The 18,713-nt window shown below is 41.7% G+C and overlaps 1 protein-coding gene across 2 annotated transcripts in view; it reads left to right on the top strand.

The window, feature by feature from the left end:
• Positions 1-18,713, top strand: part of grid1a (glutamate receptor, ionotropic, delta 1a) — a 319,171-nt gene that overhangs the window by 175,450 nt on the left and 125,008 nt on the right. For both annotated transcript variants that reach the window (XM_079560464.1, XM_079560465.1), the window contains exon 3: positions 13,655-13,939. In XM_079560464.1, coding sequence (XP_079416590.1) covers positions 13,655-13,939 — 285 coding nt within the window. The remainder of the gene's footprint in view (positions 1-13,654; positions 13,940-18,713) is intronic.

Raw genomic sequence — 18,713 nt, 5'->3', positions numbered from 1 at the left:
GCGCCGCGGACAAAAAGACACAAAGGAAGCGATGATATCTGAGCAAATGACACGAGACAGGCTGCGAGATGGTTCCTAATTTCTGCCGACAAGCAAACAGCAGACTGTCCCTGTCCCAGTGGCGCCAAACTCGTCATTATCCGCCCACAATGCTGGCCAATCTTCCCTGATAACGCAATCCAAATCAATCATCAAAAACTCCAAACACGCAGTGAGCCATAAAGAAACACGATTGCCTGTTCACCTGTTGGTGGATTGAGCACGAAGCTGTGTGTCCCGGCAGCACTTGAGGAAAATTGTCAAACAGGGGCTGATCACACCTGCACTGTCTGGTGTTGAGTCTTTGGACGCGCGGTTTGAACGGAATTATTAGAAGTGAAAGGGCAGTGGTTCAGCTCAGGAAACGTGCAGTAACTCGGTTCTTGGTCAGCAATTGTCTGCTGTGTTTGACCTTTGATGTCTTCTTCAAAAAGGGACAATTCTTCAACAGAGGGAAATGCATCCTCTAACTGGGTTTTTTTAGCCTCCTGTGCGTGAACTCACTCAGATGCAAACTACACACATGAAGTAATCAAACCCTGGACCTTTTCTATTCAAGGCAGCCACTTAATGAGCCACTGTATTTCCAATACAATGCTAACTTTTGGGGGGATCCATTACTGAATCATGTGTCCAAAAAGTTCGAAAAGAAAATGGAACAACTTTGCACAAAAAGATGATTGCGAATCTCAGGTGTGAAAACCCTGACCGACATTCATAGTGTTTGAAAAAAAGACAAAATAAAAGAAAGAAACCATAATTGAGTGCGCAGAGAGTATTATATTATCCTGTCAGGATTTTGGCTTTGGATTCCGCTGAAGCTGAGGAGGCTGGAAACAGAAAGTTGAAACGGGGTCAACCGAGACGCAGTAAAGTGACAGTGATTCATCGAATTTGCGATGTAGCTGCGTGAAAGCTGTTTGCGGAATGTCATTTGTCTTTGTGATCAAACAAACAAAAAGACAAAGTCAAATCATAATCTTGTTTAATGGGAGCCTGGGACCGCTCATCCATTTCTCGTCTGTAATGTGCACCGGGCCAAGGGCTAAGTCTCAAGTGTTTGCCACAAATGTAACGCTAATGCCTCAAGACAAGGCAGCTCCAGTGGCTTCGATTCGTCAAATGCTCTTCTCCAGATCCACATACAGTTGCCCGACTTGCAGTGGTTTTGTGTAGTGTATTCTCCCTGGTTGTTTATCAAAGGCATAAACTAAGAAGTGCTTGGTGTTACGTCAGGTCAAGCTCGTCTCGGGCTGCGAAGATTCCGACCGCGGGTCTTTTTTCAAGTCGCTCCCTCGTGTAAGCAGCATCGGAAAAAAATATCCTCCAGCGCAAATTTCACAAGACACAACAGTTCTCGTCTCCTGTCAGCTCTGATAGGCTATATATTAAAAACAAGCGCTCAAAAGTCGGGTTAACATCGGGGACGGTGAGGCGGAAAACAAAGCCATCAATGAACAAGATGCTCGCCTGTCCGTCAACAAGGCGCCTCGACATGAACGTCTGATGAAGCCGGATTTTTCTGTCTGGATTTACACGAGGAAGCTAACGATGCAAAAATAAAGATATCTGTCGAAATGTCTATATGCATAAAGTTTCACAGATCCAGATGTCAGGCCATTGTTTGAACTTTTCCCAACTCCAATCATCCTGCCTTCACCATCAGTCAAGCACAGCGTTAGTAAAGAGTTCAGGACGATCACGATGAGGTTATTGCCGTGTTAAACTTACTAAATGAGAGGGTGCGTGGGTGTGTTCATGCCGTGACATAGTGTTCATTTAAATGACCAAGACCATTCATGATTGGGAAGCGTCACCCTCACATGACCCCCTTCGGTTTATAGTTTGGCAAAGATCAGTTATAGCGACTCTCCGTCCGCATCGATAAAGCCATCTTAGTGTGAGCAGTGTGAACAAAAAGCCTTGTCACGATTCCTGTCACTTGGGTTTGATTGACTCCCCCTGGATGTGACTGATGTACAGGTGCTGATGCCTTTATCCGCACGTTACACCGTTTTCTCCTATAAAAGCTGACTTCACTCTGGGGACTCCATTTCGACGATTGTCCTTGTCACCCGTCTGGAGGGTATAATTTTCGGGCTGCTGTTCTCCGACACGAGAAGCCGTGCTATCGATAGTATTGACGGAGGATGTGTGTCCTTATCTTAAAGTGACAGCAGGAGCCAGTGCGGGTAAAGGCAACTTTATCTTAACAAAAGCGAGGCCAAGGCGAGATCAAGAAACTCCGCGCCTGAGATAGAGACTCCTATTCATAGTTCAGCATGGGAGCGCCATTCAAGCACTCGGCACGGATCTGGCCTTTTAAATTCAGCCTGGTGCCGAACGCATTGTGATAAGTAACTGACTCAATGCGACTCCCAGTTTGTCAGGATGTGATTGTGAAAGCTGTGATGAATTTTTCACAGGCCTACTTTCCGATACAAGCGTCTAAATGGGTACTCTCCCTGAGCGACTTATTTCAGGGCATGCAATGGCGCGTTGAAAAGAAAAGGTGTAGAAGGTGACATGAAACTCAATTATAAGCAGTAAATTCTCCTTTTTCTTTTGCACACAATTGATAGTTGAGGTTAATAGGTCTAAAAATGGTGCGACTGCTGGTTGACAAGAGTTCGCTGCATTTGCATGGATATCAAGGCAAGGTCTAAACTTAGACGTTCTGTCGTTACAGGCTATTCTATAAAGCTATGATGAATCTTTCTCTGGCCTACATTCCTATAAAATTCTTCAAAACCTTCCCTGACTCAAGTAGGTTAGCTTGAAAACCAAAGTTGGGATTTTTTTTGACAAGATGAGACGTGTTTCCCGAAATATGTGGAACTAAATATACATTTCGGCGTGGCACATATTGATGGAGCACAGAGAGATGTCCTGAGCTTTCCACTCGTCATTGCGTTGTTCTTGGCAATATCCTCCGCTGTCTGTCAGTGTCTAGTCCTGGTGCATTGAACAGAAATGCCCAACACTTGTAGTTCTCCTCCCTGTCAGCTAGATGTGGCTCCCAAGGCTGACTCTGTTGTACTTTAGGAGCATGTGATTGGCTGCAGCTACAACTGGTACAGACGTGCGAGTGGTGATTCAGATGAACTGTCATGCTGTGCAGTAATACAGGAAAATTACATCATTCCATTGTTTTATATTGCAAATAATGATGCCATGCAGTAAGAATTTGGCTGCAGTTTTCCCTTCATAACTTTTAAAAGACATTTGTCACTTTGTGTTACGACAAAATACGTTTGCAATTTATTTCACGCCTGATGTCCTTCTGCTTCGTGCTTCTCTTTTGCATTAAAGGTGGGATCTCCAGTGCATTCACAACACAGCTACAGTCATGTATGGAAAACCAAAGTGGATTATTGCAGGGTTTCAAGTGAAACTGGGCCACTGATGCCATTTTGGTGCCCAAGATGGAAATGTTTGCCGTTACACTATCTAAACCACACCAGAATTAATCATAGAAATTAATGAATTATTAATAATTGAGTTTAGATGAAACTGTGTAATTGTTTCTGAGCTCCGCCTCTGCAGCCGAGCGGCGCACGCATGGAGCGATGCCCGGATCTCTGGCCCCTTGGCGCACATTTCTTTACTCTTCTTCCTTGTCGTTCTCATTGAATATGATGTCGTTTTTAACCACCTGCAGTAACAGCGGCCCAAATCCTGTAAATTACCATTCAATCACAGTAATGTACATTTGAGGTGCCCATTCAGAGCACCAGATGCCTGTTTCGGCTGACAGTTGTTGGACTTTTGGTCACTCAAAACAGAGTATTTGTCTTAATTGTGGTGGCAAATGGGTCAGTTAGAAACATGTTGGTAATATGCAGTTTTTTGTTTTGTTTTGTTGTTTTGCTGCAACAGTTCCAGATCCTATCAGTTTGAACATAGATTTACAGATACACTTTATTGTACACTACCCTTGATTTTCGATTAATTGATTGATTGATAAACTTTATTGTCCTCAATGAGGAAATGTGTCTTGGGCTCATTGCCCGCAGCTGCCACACATACAGTACAATCATTTCTATAAAACAATTCAGTTAGTCAGTCAGTGCAACCAGTACATCACAATAATGCAATTCAGATACATTGTACCTGCCAAATGTAGTTTTTACACTTCACTTTGTAAAGTGAAGTGCAACAATCTGTAATAACTTATACCTATGTGTTACATACACAATGGAATAATGCAGCCATTCCCAAAGTCCGGGACATCGTGGCTCCCTTAATGATCAGGAATTTCCCCCACTAGTAATAATTTACTCTATTTAAAGGATTTTTATACTGCTAAAATTTAAATAAACAATTTAAATAAACATCATGATCAAACATCATCTTATTATGATTAGCCTAAAATCTGGTTTAAAGTAAAACATTTTAGCAAATAAATGTACTTTAAAACATACGGTATATATTTTCAATTTACTTGTTTTGTAGACAAGCTTTGGGAGCCCCCCTTCAGTGAGGCCCCCCATGGGGCCCCGGACCCCACTTTGGGAACCACAGGAATAATGTGCATTAGTGTTTTGGTGCTACATAATGTAATAAGACATAAGACCCAAACTCTAACCATAAGAGTCTTATGTCTTATTACATTATATACGTCCAAAGTACTAATACACATTATTCCATTGTGTATGTACTACAGGTACAACTTATTAGAGATTGTTACAAAGCAGATAACAATATACTAAATTTAGTTTGTACAATGTATCAAGGTAGTCTAAAATAAAGTGTGACCAGATTTACTATAGTATTCACAATGTAATTATTAGGGATTAATTGCTCCCATCAAGGTTTGTGACAACAAAACATTCTTGGATCTGAATTCCCTACAAAGTGGGCGGACTCTTTACCAGAAAATAACTTGAAAAGTTTTTTTTTTTTTTTCAAGTTGACCTTTACAGTACAAATGTACAAGAATAACTATTACACACATTCTACATACTCAATCAGCAAACTACATGTTTCACTAGTCATATTGAAATATGTTTGTGTTTGGCATCTTTTGGTAAGAAGGCATTTAATTTGACTTATTTACGCCCAGGGTTTGTCCCTGCTGTATAAATGCAGAAAATCAATCTTCAGTCACACTTTTATTTAGCCAAGGAGGTTTAGTTTAATGTTCACATTTTAGTAAAAAAAACATTACACTGATTGTATAACTGTAATGCCTATTTGTCTCTTCTGCCTGAAGGAGACTGCCTTAATGCTTAAATTAATCTCCCACATTCACTTTTACAACTTTGAATATACTTAACATATCATTTCTCCCACACGTTAATGCTCCATACTGGGAAGCCCCCGCTTCCTTTTTTTTAAAGACATTGTGTTTTTGTGATTGACTTCTACGACAAGAAAGAGACTGTCTCTACCTGCAGCATATTTGACAGGCTCTTTTAATTACATCCCAGTGTCTCCTCCATCACTGCAGGGTACAACCATGTCAACAACTCCACCTCTCCTCCCTGAAGCGGTGCACTGTGTTCCCAAGTCGCTCTCATTGAGCTTCCCCTATCCTCCTCCACTATAAAACGACTCAGACGGACCCAATTTATGCAATATTCACCGGGGCAATAGAGCAGCGCTTTGTCAAATTACGCTGATAAAACAAGGGGCCGAGGAGCGCTGATGACATTCAGACAAAAGAGATTGCCTGGTACAAACTGGTGATGTCTTCTTTCAGGCTGGAGTCTAGATGATAATTTAGTGTCTTCAAAATCACTGAAGCTGAACTGGTCCAGTGGAGAGGGGCATGCCGCACTTGTTGGTCTTCCCTAATCGCCTTGGCACAATGCATTTACACGCTTTCAATCAAAACAGTTTCAGTCAGTGGCTGGGACCTTATTCCAGATCGCGGGTTTTAGGTTTTGGACCGGTCCACATTCAGCATCTTATTCAGCCACTCTCGTTCTCGATTAGGTAGATTTAAGCGGTGTATACTTGCTGTAGCTCAATCAAATGCCTCAGGCTTATGGTGCGTTCCAGGCAACTGGTTACTGGGAAATTTCCAGCATCCCGCTTGGAAAAATGCCACTGGAAGAGGTGATTACAATAATATGTAAACTCGGAGATGAACAGACTACGAGTTCAGCTAATGAAGTTCAGAAGTTAATCTTTTCTTATTGTTTGTCTACTTATTTGATTGCTTTTTGTAGAATTTCTTCAAATTCAACATGAAATTATTATGTAAATTTGGGGGATATATTTTATCCTCATTTTAATGGTTGGTTTGAAATGGCCCAAACTTCATCAAGTAGCTAAAGAATAATACATTATTTTGGCATATAAACATAGCTGAGTTTTTGCATCATTTATCTGTTTTTTTAATAACAATAAATTTGATGAGGAGCACAATCATACCTGAATGAATTCATCTGCAGTCCATCATCAACATAATGCCATTGCTGAAAAATTGCACTTTCTCCACAATGTGTTTGATAAATTAGTGAACCTCTCTATCCACACATGGCAGCTGTTGTTTGCATTTCCATTTTGTAATTAGGGTGGACTCTGCAGCTTCTTTCCACCTGATACTGTCACTTAGGCAAACACAATACTAGCACAGAGCCACCATTCCATTACTTCTTATCTTTAGAATAATAGGAATAATAATGTGTGCCATGATTTGGGGAAAGTTTGCATGAATTATCCCTGTATATGTGAGTATAGGCCCGTTGTAGTCTGACACCCGATGTCAGATAGCTGCAGGAAATGAGTGATGGCCTCTGTCCACTTCAGGGGGAACATTTAAGAGTCATTATTCCACCATTATCATCTGTGCCAAAGAATAGAGAGGCCACAGTGTGGCTGTCAGTGAGCTGTCTACTGTATAATGGGCCCGGGTTGTCCATTATAGAGCCAAAATGGCAGCTAACACACTTAATTCATTAAAATGCTGGAAATGCACAAAAAGGCAACACCATGAGATACACTGTGGTACAAGGTACAATGTCTTGGTTTATATGTTTTTTATATTTTGTCTTCTACTCCTTTTTCATGTTTCGCTGAGGCATCAGTCTGCACATAACTATCATGAATACAGCATTTCAAGGAAGTGCCACTCAGAGAAATTGAGGAAGGCTATTGCGGGTCATTTGAAAGTTCGATATAATGTTACTTAAAGCAGAACTAAGTAACTCATGCTTAGAACTAAGTAACTCATGCTTGGTTCCTCTAGAGGCCATGAGCGCCACTGCAGGTGTCGTAGCATGTTAGCCTGATAGCTTCATCTTCTTGATTCCATTAGTGTGTACTGCGCCTCCGGGTCGGAGCAGGGGAAGTTGCAAGCATGGTTTTCTGGTCAGAGACCCCCCAATCATCCCATTAACCCTTATTACCCCCAGAAGGACTACGAAAAGGATGTATTAAGGTAAACAAGCTACTTAGTACTGCTTTTAAAGATATAATGTAAATAATAGGGATGCACCCATCCGATACTGGTATCAGGTATCGGAGCCCATCCTGCAGGAAAATACAGGATCGAGTATCAGTTCCAAATATCCGATACTGGGCCCTAGGGTTGGGCCATATTGTGTCACATATTGTTATCGCAATATAATTTTTTTATGTCGTTGTAATTTTTTTTATGTTGTCCTGGACACAATATAATTTACACTGTCTTCAGAAATAAAATTAAATGAAGGATGTAAACTGTTTGAGTAGATCATATTTGCAAGGAAATTAGTGCGCCGTAATAAAAATAAAAAATAAATAAAAAAATATCACTGAATTAATCTTCCCAATAGGCGTAAGGCTGAGATTTTGACATTTGTCCATTGTCAATTATATCGTCAAATATATCGTTATTGTGATATTTCTTTTTTATATCGTGATATAGATTTTAGGCCATATCGCCCTGCCCTACTGAGCCCACACCAAACACAACTTTCACCAACTTTTTTTTTTTTTATCGCAGCTAGCAACACTATGCTAATGTCAATTATTCAAGACTGGGACAGAAAAGAAACTAGGCCTAAAATAATAAATTATATTGGCCACTAGTGTTTGTAATTTAGTTCATGACTAAATCAATGTAATCTAAAAGCCTGTGTCATGTAGCCAATTGTAGAAAAGTCCAGTGATCCTTGTTTAATGTTTTTCCATTAGTTTATTAAAGGAAAACCCCTTGAAAAGGAACATCTCGTTTTCAAAGAGGACCATTCATGTTTTCATTCACAGACAGTTCTACTTCAAGCTCTTCCCGGGTGACTCACCTTCCTTACCTCACAATAATCTGACAATGCCATATGTTGGGGTGAAATATAAGTCTTCCAAAAAGTAATTAACTACTAATTAACAGGAAATGAAATGAACTGAAATGCCAAACAACAACAAACAAGAAGTGGTAATTAATGAAACGCTGCTGATTCAATGCCACGGGCACAGAAATACAAGCTGCCAATCAAGGCCTATACTGACCACAAAACCTCTGAGACGCAATTACTGCGGACATGTTTAAAGAGCATTGACTGCATCTTTCCAGCGGAAGGAATAAAAACATTTTGCCTGGTTGTGCAAATAGACTTACACATATACAGTATGTACTTGAACTGCATATATAAATACTACATGCTAATGCATGTTGTAAGATTGTAAATTAAGGTGCATGGACTTTGGAGCATAGAATCTGAAGACTCTAGAATATGTTGCCTGGCATATGACATATCAAATAGCTAGACCGAAAACCAACGGGCTGTGTGAGAACATACTATAAAACAACTCTCACTGATTCAAGTAAACCAGGGGCGGAGCTGGAGGGGGTGCCTAGAGTGGCACATGACCCCCTGGAATTTAACTGGGCACCGCCTGTGCCATCACACCCAGAATGGCTGGAAACTTAAAACTTATTCATGATAATCTTCAAAAAACTTTTAATCCGCACTTAAGAAGGCACTGCGGCAGATTCACGAGACATTCTGAAACAGGGAAAACCCTTTGCACCTGTGTTCTTAGGTTCGTGAATGCCCATTTGGAAGCTGATTCATTAGAATAATGTCGCCTATCTTTCACCATAAAGGGACAAGACGCGCTGTGTGCAACAGCCAGAGGAGGAAGTGAATAGCAAAACGCAAATCCAAAGGAAAACCCCAAAAGAAAAAAATAACTAACTCAAGCCCCACCGAAATGTCAGGCAAATTTGCTCTCGTCGCAAAATGATTAAACAGATAAAACCATCACAAAATCTTTTTCTTTTCCTTCTTTTCTGACACAGCGAGCGAGGAGAGCGCCCGACTAGTAAACAAAAGGCTGCGAGATCGAGGCTGACTCTCGTCTATATCAAATAGCGTCAATGCAGTAAATATTTTGTCCTATTTATAAGCGGTGGAATCAAATATTACCATGTTTGCTGGAATTCTTTAATACGAGATTCTATATGAGACTCAGAATGTTGCATTTCAGGAGCAGATGGTGAACGCAAATGGAGATTGTTTGTTCATAAGAGTCCTCCTGACTGTTAGGATTTGATCTTGCAGAGGAATGTGGTGAATGAGACCTATTGTTAATTGTGATGAATGGGCATATGAGGCTCTTAACCTCGCATTGCCCACCCCTGGTCCTCAAGTAGCCACCCCACCTTAAGTAGTGGGGTGGCTCCGGGGAACCTCTGAGCCACCATGCCACCTATTTTTGGGGTGGCATGGTGGCTCAGAGGTTCCCCGGAGCATGTTCACCCCGTGTCTGCGCAGGTTTCTTCGGGCTCTCTGGTTTCCCCTACCACAAAAACATGGACAATAGGCCAGGATGAATGATGCGCGTACATGAATGAAAGGTGGTAGTCAGATGGCTTGTTGCTGCTGATGTGGGCAGTCACGCTTCTGTCAGTCTACCCCAGGGCATATGTGGCTTCAATAGAGGTTTACCACCACCCCATACAGAGTAAATGAATAATGCAACGTAAAGCGTCTTTGAGTGTCTAGAAAAAAAATATTATTACTATTTTCTCATAAATAATGCGCATGCAAAATAGTTTTCTTCAGTGCGTCTGCTGCTGATCTCCCCATCTCATGTGGCGTTGTACAGTGGCCTCTGCTCATGATTTAGCCGGGCCTAATACAGTCTCATGCTCGCAGTCAGCAGATGAAATTGTTATTTGTCACATTAATAGTCCATCTCTGCACAGACCCGTACACACACACACACACACCCAAACTCACACACACACTCATCTCCCCATACACTCTGCCATGTTCCGGTATGGATCCATTTAATGCTCCCCTTTCATCATCTCATCTGTAATGCCTCCTTGATTCTATCCAACTCGCTCATATTCCCCCGGTATTACAGTGGCTACAGGTCACACATATATCCATACCTATCCGTAAGGGCTCTTGTCGCTCTCACAACATCAAGGATTCACCCGGTATAATGCACCCGCTGCAGTGCTTTCTGATGTCCATGGTAACATTTGAAATGCATAGGACATTAAACAAATTGTTGCTTTGGTGCAATATGCTCAGCTGTTTATGCTTGCACTTACCAAAGGGACTGTGTCAGAGATGGTGAGTTGAATGCTGGTTTGATGTAGTTTCCCCCGCCCCCCCCCCACCCACATCGAGCGCCCTAACCCCCAGTGCCATGTGCTGTTGAGTCCATCCCTCGTGGCGCCTGATTATGTTTCTGATAAAGAGATGGTTTCAATTGAAATAGGAATGACTAATTATTCCCCATGAAAGGCCAATTGTATTCTCTATTGTGGTAAGTGGTTATTTCATGCGGGGAAGGCACGTGTCCACGGTGAGACCGAGCGTATGGCATTGTTACAGTTTATTTTTCCAATCAAGTAGCCTAATGAATGATCTCAGTGCTTCAGCGTGAATATTTATAGGTTCTAAACACCCACTGCTCCTTGTAATGATGGGCCAAATGCAGAGGACACATTTTGTTGTACAGCTATTGTATAATGACACATAAAGATCCTTAACCATGAACGTGAGAGACAATTTAAATGCCAGAGAATTTAAAGAAGTGGCAGATGACTAAAAGTATATTTCAAACAGACCACATCCATCTGACCACAGCACCTTTTTAGCTTAGAGATTAGCCATCCATAGGTGTTTTAAGAGCAAACGATGAATTTTTTCTCAACTGATGTGGCGTTGAGACCCACGATCACGATATTTTTTTATACGAGCATTAAAGGTACTATACAGAGTTTAAAAAATGCTACAATTATGTATTTTCCTCCCTCTACATGTTCCAGCAATGTCCTAATGTGTAGAATGAGCCCAGACCTGTTCACCACAATTGCCTCTAAAATCCTGCACAGTCACTCAAAAAGCCGTCATGCACGAGCTTAATATAGAAGGTGCAGTTACGCATATGACCTGAGGTGGCAGTAGTTAAAATAAGTTATATTTAAGCAGCATCAGCTTCCTGGTTGTAAGCTACGCAGCGGCGGAGTGATCTGCTAGGTTACCGGATCTACAGTAGTTTGTTTAAGGCATTGCTACACGTGGAATTCACAAAGGAGCTTTCTACAAATCAGATATGGCAACGTTTGGAGGACGACCCCATGATTCTGCAGAGGTTTTTATTGCAGGCTAATAGTTACCATAGACATGTGCTAGCCTTACACTAGCCTAGCACCGCTAAACTCTTCAAATATAAGGACTGCATGGATTAAAAAAATAAAAAAAAATCTCCAAAAATCAACAACACTAACTAGGAAATGAGGCCCAATGTAAAAAATCCTGAAATATCCCTTAAGATTTGGGTACAGCCGAACTCGTTTAAGGCGGATGATAAAGGGTTGACAGACTATACTATTTCTGTACATAAATATTAAAATAAAAGCTTCCTGGAAAAAGGCTTGCGACTCACTGACAATGGTTCCGCGACCCACCAGTTGAGAGCCACTGCTTTAGAGCAACCTCCGGTCTGACCGAGGCCATTACACATTTACCAACACCCCCAAACAAAACAGCCACTCGCACGGACTTCAGATCTGGTAATGATGCAGAAAACGGCATTTTCAACTTTTAAGAGATATTTGACATTTCACAACACAAGATGGAGTGACCTTTCCCGCGAGGATCTGCAGCACAGAGAACATGCATAAATAAATATGTCAGCGAGGTTCTCAAACATTGCAAACACGAGACATCAACACCATCTGTTCGAATAGGAGTGAGCACAGTGTGTTTAATGATACAAACACGCTATTTTTCTACTATTATCAGCAAGCTCCTACTTCAATAAAAAATGCGTGACATGGACACGCACGAAACCCCCCCCCCTTAATCTCTGCCTGTTGAATGCTTACTTATGTCTCTCCACACTATTGCTCTGCGCGTCTGTATGTTGTGACATTTAGCTGGAGTTTTGCCTTAATCAGCTGTCTTTCCTTTGTTGATAGGGATTAGAAGCTGAATTCTCCGTCTAAACATTGTACAACAACTTCTGCACCAGCCCTCTCTCCTCTGTGATCAGCTCTGGCTCAGACATAATCCCAAATCCGATATACAAAGAATCACCGAATGTGTTAAGACCACTCAAACATGCTGCTTTTTCTTTTTTTTTCTTCCTTTTTTAACATTTCTCTGTATCTTTGCATCCCGCTAGCTTATGTTAAACCTATACTTAGCCTACAGTATATATACCCACAAGTACATAACACCTAAAGTCATTAACACTTCATGGTTTTCTCACAATGTAACAGATTGCAGGAAACAAATTAGGAACAGCGTGTCTACAAAGTGCACTGTGCATCAGTGCTTAGTTTAAATGAGGCTGTAGAACCTTATGTTTTGTGTTGGCTGGTTTTACAGATATCGTTGCGAAAGGTTGACTTCTCCTTTGGCGAATAAAGAAAGAAAAATGGATCTCTTATCAACATGTAGTGTTAATATTTATTTTTTTGCCTATAATGGGAGCAATATACCTCCATTATGTGCTGCCAGATGGACAACTTTTGGGGGAAACCATGAAGCCTTGGCACATTGAAATGAATGGGAAAGGATTGGCAGAGAACTGGTCATTAATTTGTGTTCCAGGACGTCGGGAATCAAAGATAAAGCCGAAGACTAAGCTTGACCCCATTCAAAATTTAGGAAAGGAATTGGAAGGAATTTCATGGACATGCTCACAAAGTGCTTTAGGGTCAATTCACACTCACTCCGATGAAAGATTAGACAATTTGTATCCATCTCCATTTGAGTAAAATGGGTTGTTTTCACCCAGAAAGGGGTGAGGACTTGGCTTAGACTTGGCCTTGCTTCCATACAGCATTTACCCCTGAACTGAAAGGTCATTCTCTTGGCTTTAAAATGATCTGGCTCATAGCTCGTGTCTTGTGCTTTCCAACTTTGCCAAGTCAAGCCCGTACTTTGTTAAATACAAGTTGCATTCGCCGTGCTGCGTGCTTTGTAATTCTCTCCGTGACAATCCTGTAAGTTTGTTAGCAGACTGCATCAAATCAGGCATGACAGATTTCTCCACTGCTCCTATCTCCCCTCCTAAATGGAAAACGCAATCTCTGCATGCTGTTTTACACTTTACATTACATCGCATTAACTTTGACTCTGTCCCTGTGCTTCATTGAATAATTAATTTCACCCTCGTTTGCCCCCCCCCCCCCCCTCCCTCCCTCCTGTAGCTTGTGAGCTGATGAACCAGGGGATCCTCGCACTGGTCACCTCCACCGGCTGTGCTGCTGCAAGCGCTCTGCAGTCGCTAACCGACGCCATGCACATCCCGCACCTGTTCATCCAGAGGAGCAGCGACGGCTCGCCCCGCGCCGCCTGCCAGTTCAGCCCCAGCCCAGACGGGGAGAGCTATACGCTGGCTGCGCGCCCGCCCGTCCGGATCAATGAGGTCCTGCTCACGCTGGTGGCAGAGCTGCACTGGCAGAAGTTCATCATCTTCTACGAGAGCGACTATGGTGAGTGTGTGACTGTTTTGTTATTTTTTTCTAACAGGGAACTTTGAGAGAAAGACACATTTACTTTGAGAATAAGTAGAGAAAAGTGTATTCATAGAGCCATAGTTGCGGGGATAAAGCTCAGGCAACAATTACTGCAAAGGAAATAGGTACCAAGCAATTGAATTTGGTATAATTGTTTTTTTCTGTTTCTTTTCTGATAAGACCATCTGAACTATCATGGTTCACAGTTCCTGACCCACTACTGGAGAAATGTTTGCGTAAAGCAGTATAAGTAACTTGTTTACCTTTATAAATGCTTTTCCTAGTCCTTCTGGGGGTAAATCAAGTGTTAATGGGAATACTGGGGGGGTCTTTCATCTCCCCCCTGTCTCTGGCCAGAAAACCGCACTTGCAGCTTTCCCTGCTCCGACCCGGAGCACCAATATACACTAATAGAATCACGAAGAAGAAGCTAACGGGCAAAGCTAACTGCAAGTTAGCGCCACTTAAACAGTATTTACAGCCACGTTTGAGTGAAAAAAATGATCTCCATTGTGTAATTGGATGTACAATATCCCTCTCTCCCTTTGTCTGTTCTGTCAGTGCAGTATTTACTCTCACGGACAATTAATGAGTAAAAAACCGTAACACGCTGCGACATCTGCCGTGGCACTTATGGCCTCCAGGGGCATGAGTTACTTAGTAATGCTTTAAATCTATACACATTTCAAAAGTATAACGAAAAGCCAAAACTACCATAAAGCAATATCATACAATTTGACTAAAATGTGCACATCAAAGCCCCCTTGCTGCTCCTGTGTCTCCGCTCTGTGCATTCCTTAATTACTCCTGGATCTCAGTGTAGTGTCTCCGTGCGAGACAGACAGTCAGTGAAGATCTGGGCGCCCCTGAAGCTGCGCTCCTCATACGCTAAAGAGGATACAGTGAGCCTAAGATGAAAAAGCATCATGCCACATGGATGAAGTCTCAAGAGTTGTTTATGCACACTGCTAAAAAACGGATTTGTCTCAGATTTATAGAGAAGTACTACACCTCCCGTAGCGGCATTCATCTTCAGTATCATCGTGAGCTGGCAAGTCACTGTCTAATTGGCATCATCATGTGCAGCCCTGTAGGAGACCATGTTTTGTATATTCTTATGGTGTTTTTATGTGCGTCTTACAGCGCCCCCCATAGGTTAGACTGCTCTTGGATTTGGCAAACGGCAGCATGCTTGACAGAACTCTTTGGCAAGGCTTAGCAGCTCAGGGGAAGCCACCACACTCAGCACTTTGTATCTGAATTCACATTCTTTAATAACTCAAAAAGTTGACATTTAAGTCATTTCATTTATTTTTAAAAATCTCTTTTTGTACATTAGTGGCATGAGAGTTTGCTATGCGTACAATTACCATTTCGAAACACCTTGCACATTGACATCATTACAAGGTTTCATATTTGTTTATCAAACGCCATTTGTGTATTCTGAGGTGAAAGACATTTGGCAGAATTCAGATCATTGGCGGAGCAGTTTGGCACAGGACAGAGGTACAAGGGCAGCCGGATGGAGAGCGGAGCGCTGCATTTGCGTTCCTGCCATGATACTTTGCCACTGCTGGCTAATCTCTTTCCTACCACCGAGTAGAGGGTGTAAATCTGTAGCGTGTGGTAAAGCTTTGACTTAAGGGAGTGTTCACAGCAGTCCTTCACATGCATGTCCTTGGTCTGACATTGGTGCTCCCCTCAGAAAGTGTGCACTCAGCATCAAGTGGGATCGATGGCATTCTCGACATGGGAAAGGGTTTAAAGCTACCTATGTGGCTCTGTCAATCTGTGTTCTTCATATGCATAGTTAAAATGCATGTGTCCATGCATTTTAACTCTTGAAGTGAGGTCTGTAGGAGGCTTATAGAGAGCACTGTGGGGGTGGAACTCAAATCATACTCTGATCCAGAATCTGAAGTGGTTTCCCATACAGCACCCATAGGTCTAGTCGATGCTGATTTTGATTCTCTCTCTGGTCCCAAAGAGAACAGTAAATGGGCATTTTAGTACAATGTGAACACAATGTGGAGCCTTGAGCAGCGCTACAGGGTGAGATTGTTCTGTGCTGGACCTCAGAAGTGAGCAGACTAAAGGCTCTCACACAACGGACATTGCAGAGAAATAACTAAGGGCATAAAGGGGACATAAAGTTTTATTTTTGTACCAATTGGCAGCACTGACATTTGTGTTCCACTCTTTAACTTAATTTAGGAGTTTAGAGGCTAATTAGGATAGTATCACAGAGAACTGCCTTCACTGCTCTGGTCTGCCATACTGCTGTCTACAAAGCTCAGCTGGGACTCTATGAACGACAGTGTACTTCGATGCTGGAAAGAGGGTATTACATTCTTGAGCTGCTTTTTACATATTTAAGATGGTGTTGTATGTAATGAGGTGTGAATTAGAATACTTTAAAGCAGAACTAAGTAACTCATGCCCCTAGAGGCCATAAGTGCCACTGCAAGTGTCGTAGCATGTTTTTTTTAACTCATTAATTGTAAGTGAGAGTAAATACTGCACTGACAGAAAAGACAAAGGAAGAGAGGGATATTGCACATCCATTTACACAATGTAGATTTTTTTTTTTCACTTAAACTTGGCTGTAAATACTGTTTAACTGTTAAGACACCAGGGGGAGATGAAAGTCATCTCATTAACACTTGTATTACCCCAGAGGGACTACGTAAAGGCTTTATTAAGGTAAACAAGTTACTTAGTTCTTTAAACAAGATGGCTCTTTGTATTTCTGGGTGTATTATTTTACTCCTCACCTTGTGATAGAAGTGTTGACAAGTTGTCCAACTGTGTGAATGTTATTGTTAATAGTGTAAAGTTGACCAGAATTAGAGCTTTATACTGATGTATTTAAATTAGACAAAGGTTATTTTGCTGTCACCTCTACTTGATGAGTAAAGTGTTGTGTATGTTGAAAAAAAGCGACAATGGAAAAACACGAGGTATGCCATTACAGACTTAAAAACACGAATGACATTAATTGCTTCAGTGTTTGGTTGTTTAGCTGCGGTTTGAGACTAGCTGTGATTGGAATATGAGATTCCCTCCAAATTTTCCATCCTCTTCCTGAACGACTTAAACCAGAGCCTTTCCAGATTGTTTACTGTGCTAAACTTGCATCTGAAATCTATATAAATACACAGAATCGTAAAACTGTCAAAAAATACATTTAATTAGTTTTGTCTCCTCTTCACAGCGCTCAGACATCTGCTGCTTTGATGCTTGTGTTTGTTCCACTAACTTGACATATTGTCTTTAAAAAAAAAAGGCCACGTTTGACAAATAATTAATCACACAAAAAAAAAAATGCCATCAGACTTTGGAGGGCCTTTCATATCCAGCTCGGCTTTGTCACTTGGCCTGTTGATGTTGAGTTGATGTAACGCGACTCACCTCTCTCAGCTTACAGTAGTCGTGCTGCGATTGTGTCAAAGCGCTCCTGTCTGCTATGTTTAGTCTGAAAAGGGCACAGACACACATGCCTGTCTATAGCGGGGTACGCAAATGAAGTCACGTTTCCAGGAATACTTCTACAACTGTGTTTTTATGCGTCAAGGACAAGAGTGCAAGGTGATTCATGTGTGAGAAAGCACTGAATGAGAACGGTAACTCCAATAGAGTCCATGTTTTTTTTAAATTATTATTATCATTGACTTTTATTTAACCAGGGTAATCCCACTGGGATTAAGAATCTCTTTTTCAGGGGAGTGCTGGTCCCAGAGCTATTATTAGAGCTATTATTAGGCCCGAGGGCATCAGGGCTGGCCGAGGGGCTCTTATAGTCATATAGCAGTAGGCAAGGCAAGGCAAGGTTTTGGTATTTGGACATTCAGGTGGCAAAAAAAAAAATATGGAAATTGTCAATTTGGCCACGCTCTTGTCGTACATAGAATCATGGTGGGCAATCATTGAAATCTATAAAATAATACTATAACTATAACGATGCGAGCGATCGCTGTTATTGTTTACTTCCGCAGTTTTCGCCAGATGTTTTGGTGAATGGTAGGCAACAGCTGATGCATACAGGCCTCTAACTCGGTTTTATAAAATGATAGATCTGTTACAGCGCAAGAGAAGCAATGCACTGTTTATGGACATTGTTTTTTGCTGATTATAGGATTTTAATAAAATGTTTATCAAATATGAAAATGTAAAATGCCTACCACGGCCAACGGATGTGACGACATCGCGATCGCTCGTATGAATAAGTTATATAAACATAGAATGGCTGTATAAATTCTCTCAATGGAACTTCTGCTGAAATAATGAGGAAGCAAGAAAAATGTAACTTACTGCGCCAATGAGCACAGCCACGCACGGCCATCTTGGATTCCCGGGGCTTGGAGCAGACACAGCGGCCCTTTTCAAAACCCCTTCCAGCTTCCTTTTCCTTCACTACCACTAATTCCTCTGTGAAGGAACCTACAGAAGGTCCTTCAGGGGAGCACTTGGGGAGCTGTGACTTTAAGACGGACTTTCCCTCATCCCATGGAACAGACGCGCCCCTTTACCGTGACAGCAATGCCCACTAATGTTACAAGAATCACAAGTTTGACTGATAATACTTTTAACTGAAAATTAATTTGTCCTTCTTAGAAGTAAAGGGAATATGGAAAGAGCCACAAAGCCATGGTGGAGAGCAGAGTGTACAAATGCAATTAAGGAGAGGAATACAGCATTTAAATTACTGAAAAGAATGCGTAATTTTGATAAGCGGGTTGAATGGCAGTCT

This window comes from Gobius niger (assembly GCF_951799975.1).
Source record: "Gobius niger genome assembly, chromosome: 7".
Classification (NCBI taxonomy): domain Eukaryota; kingdom Metazoa; phylum Chordata; class Actinopteri; order Gobiiformes; family Gobiidae; genus Gobius; species Gobius niger.
The sequence above is the reverse complement of the archived record's forward strand: the minus strand, read 5'-3'. Positions and strand labels throughout refer to the sequence as shown.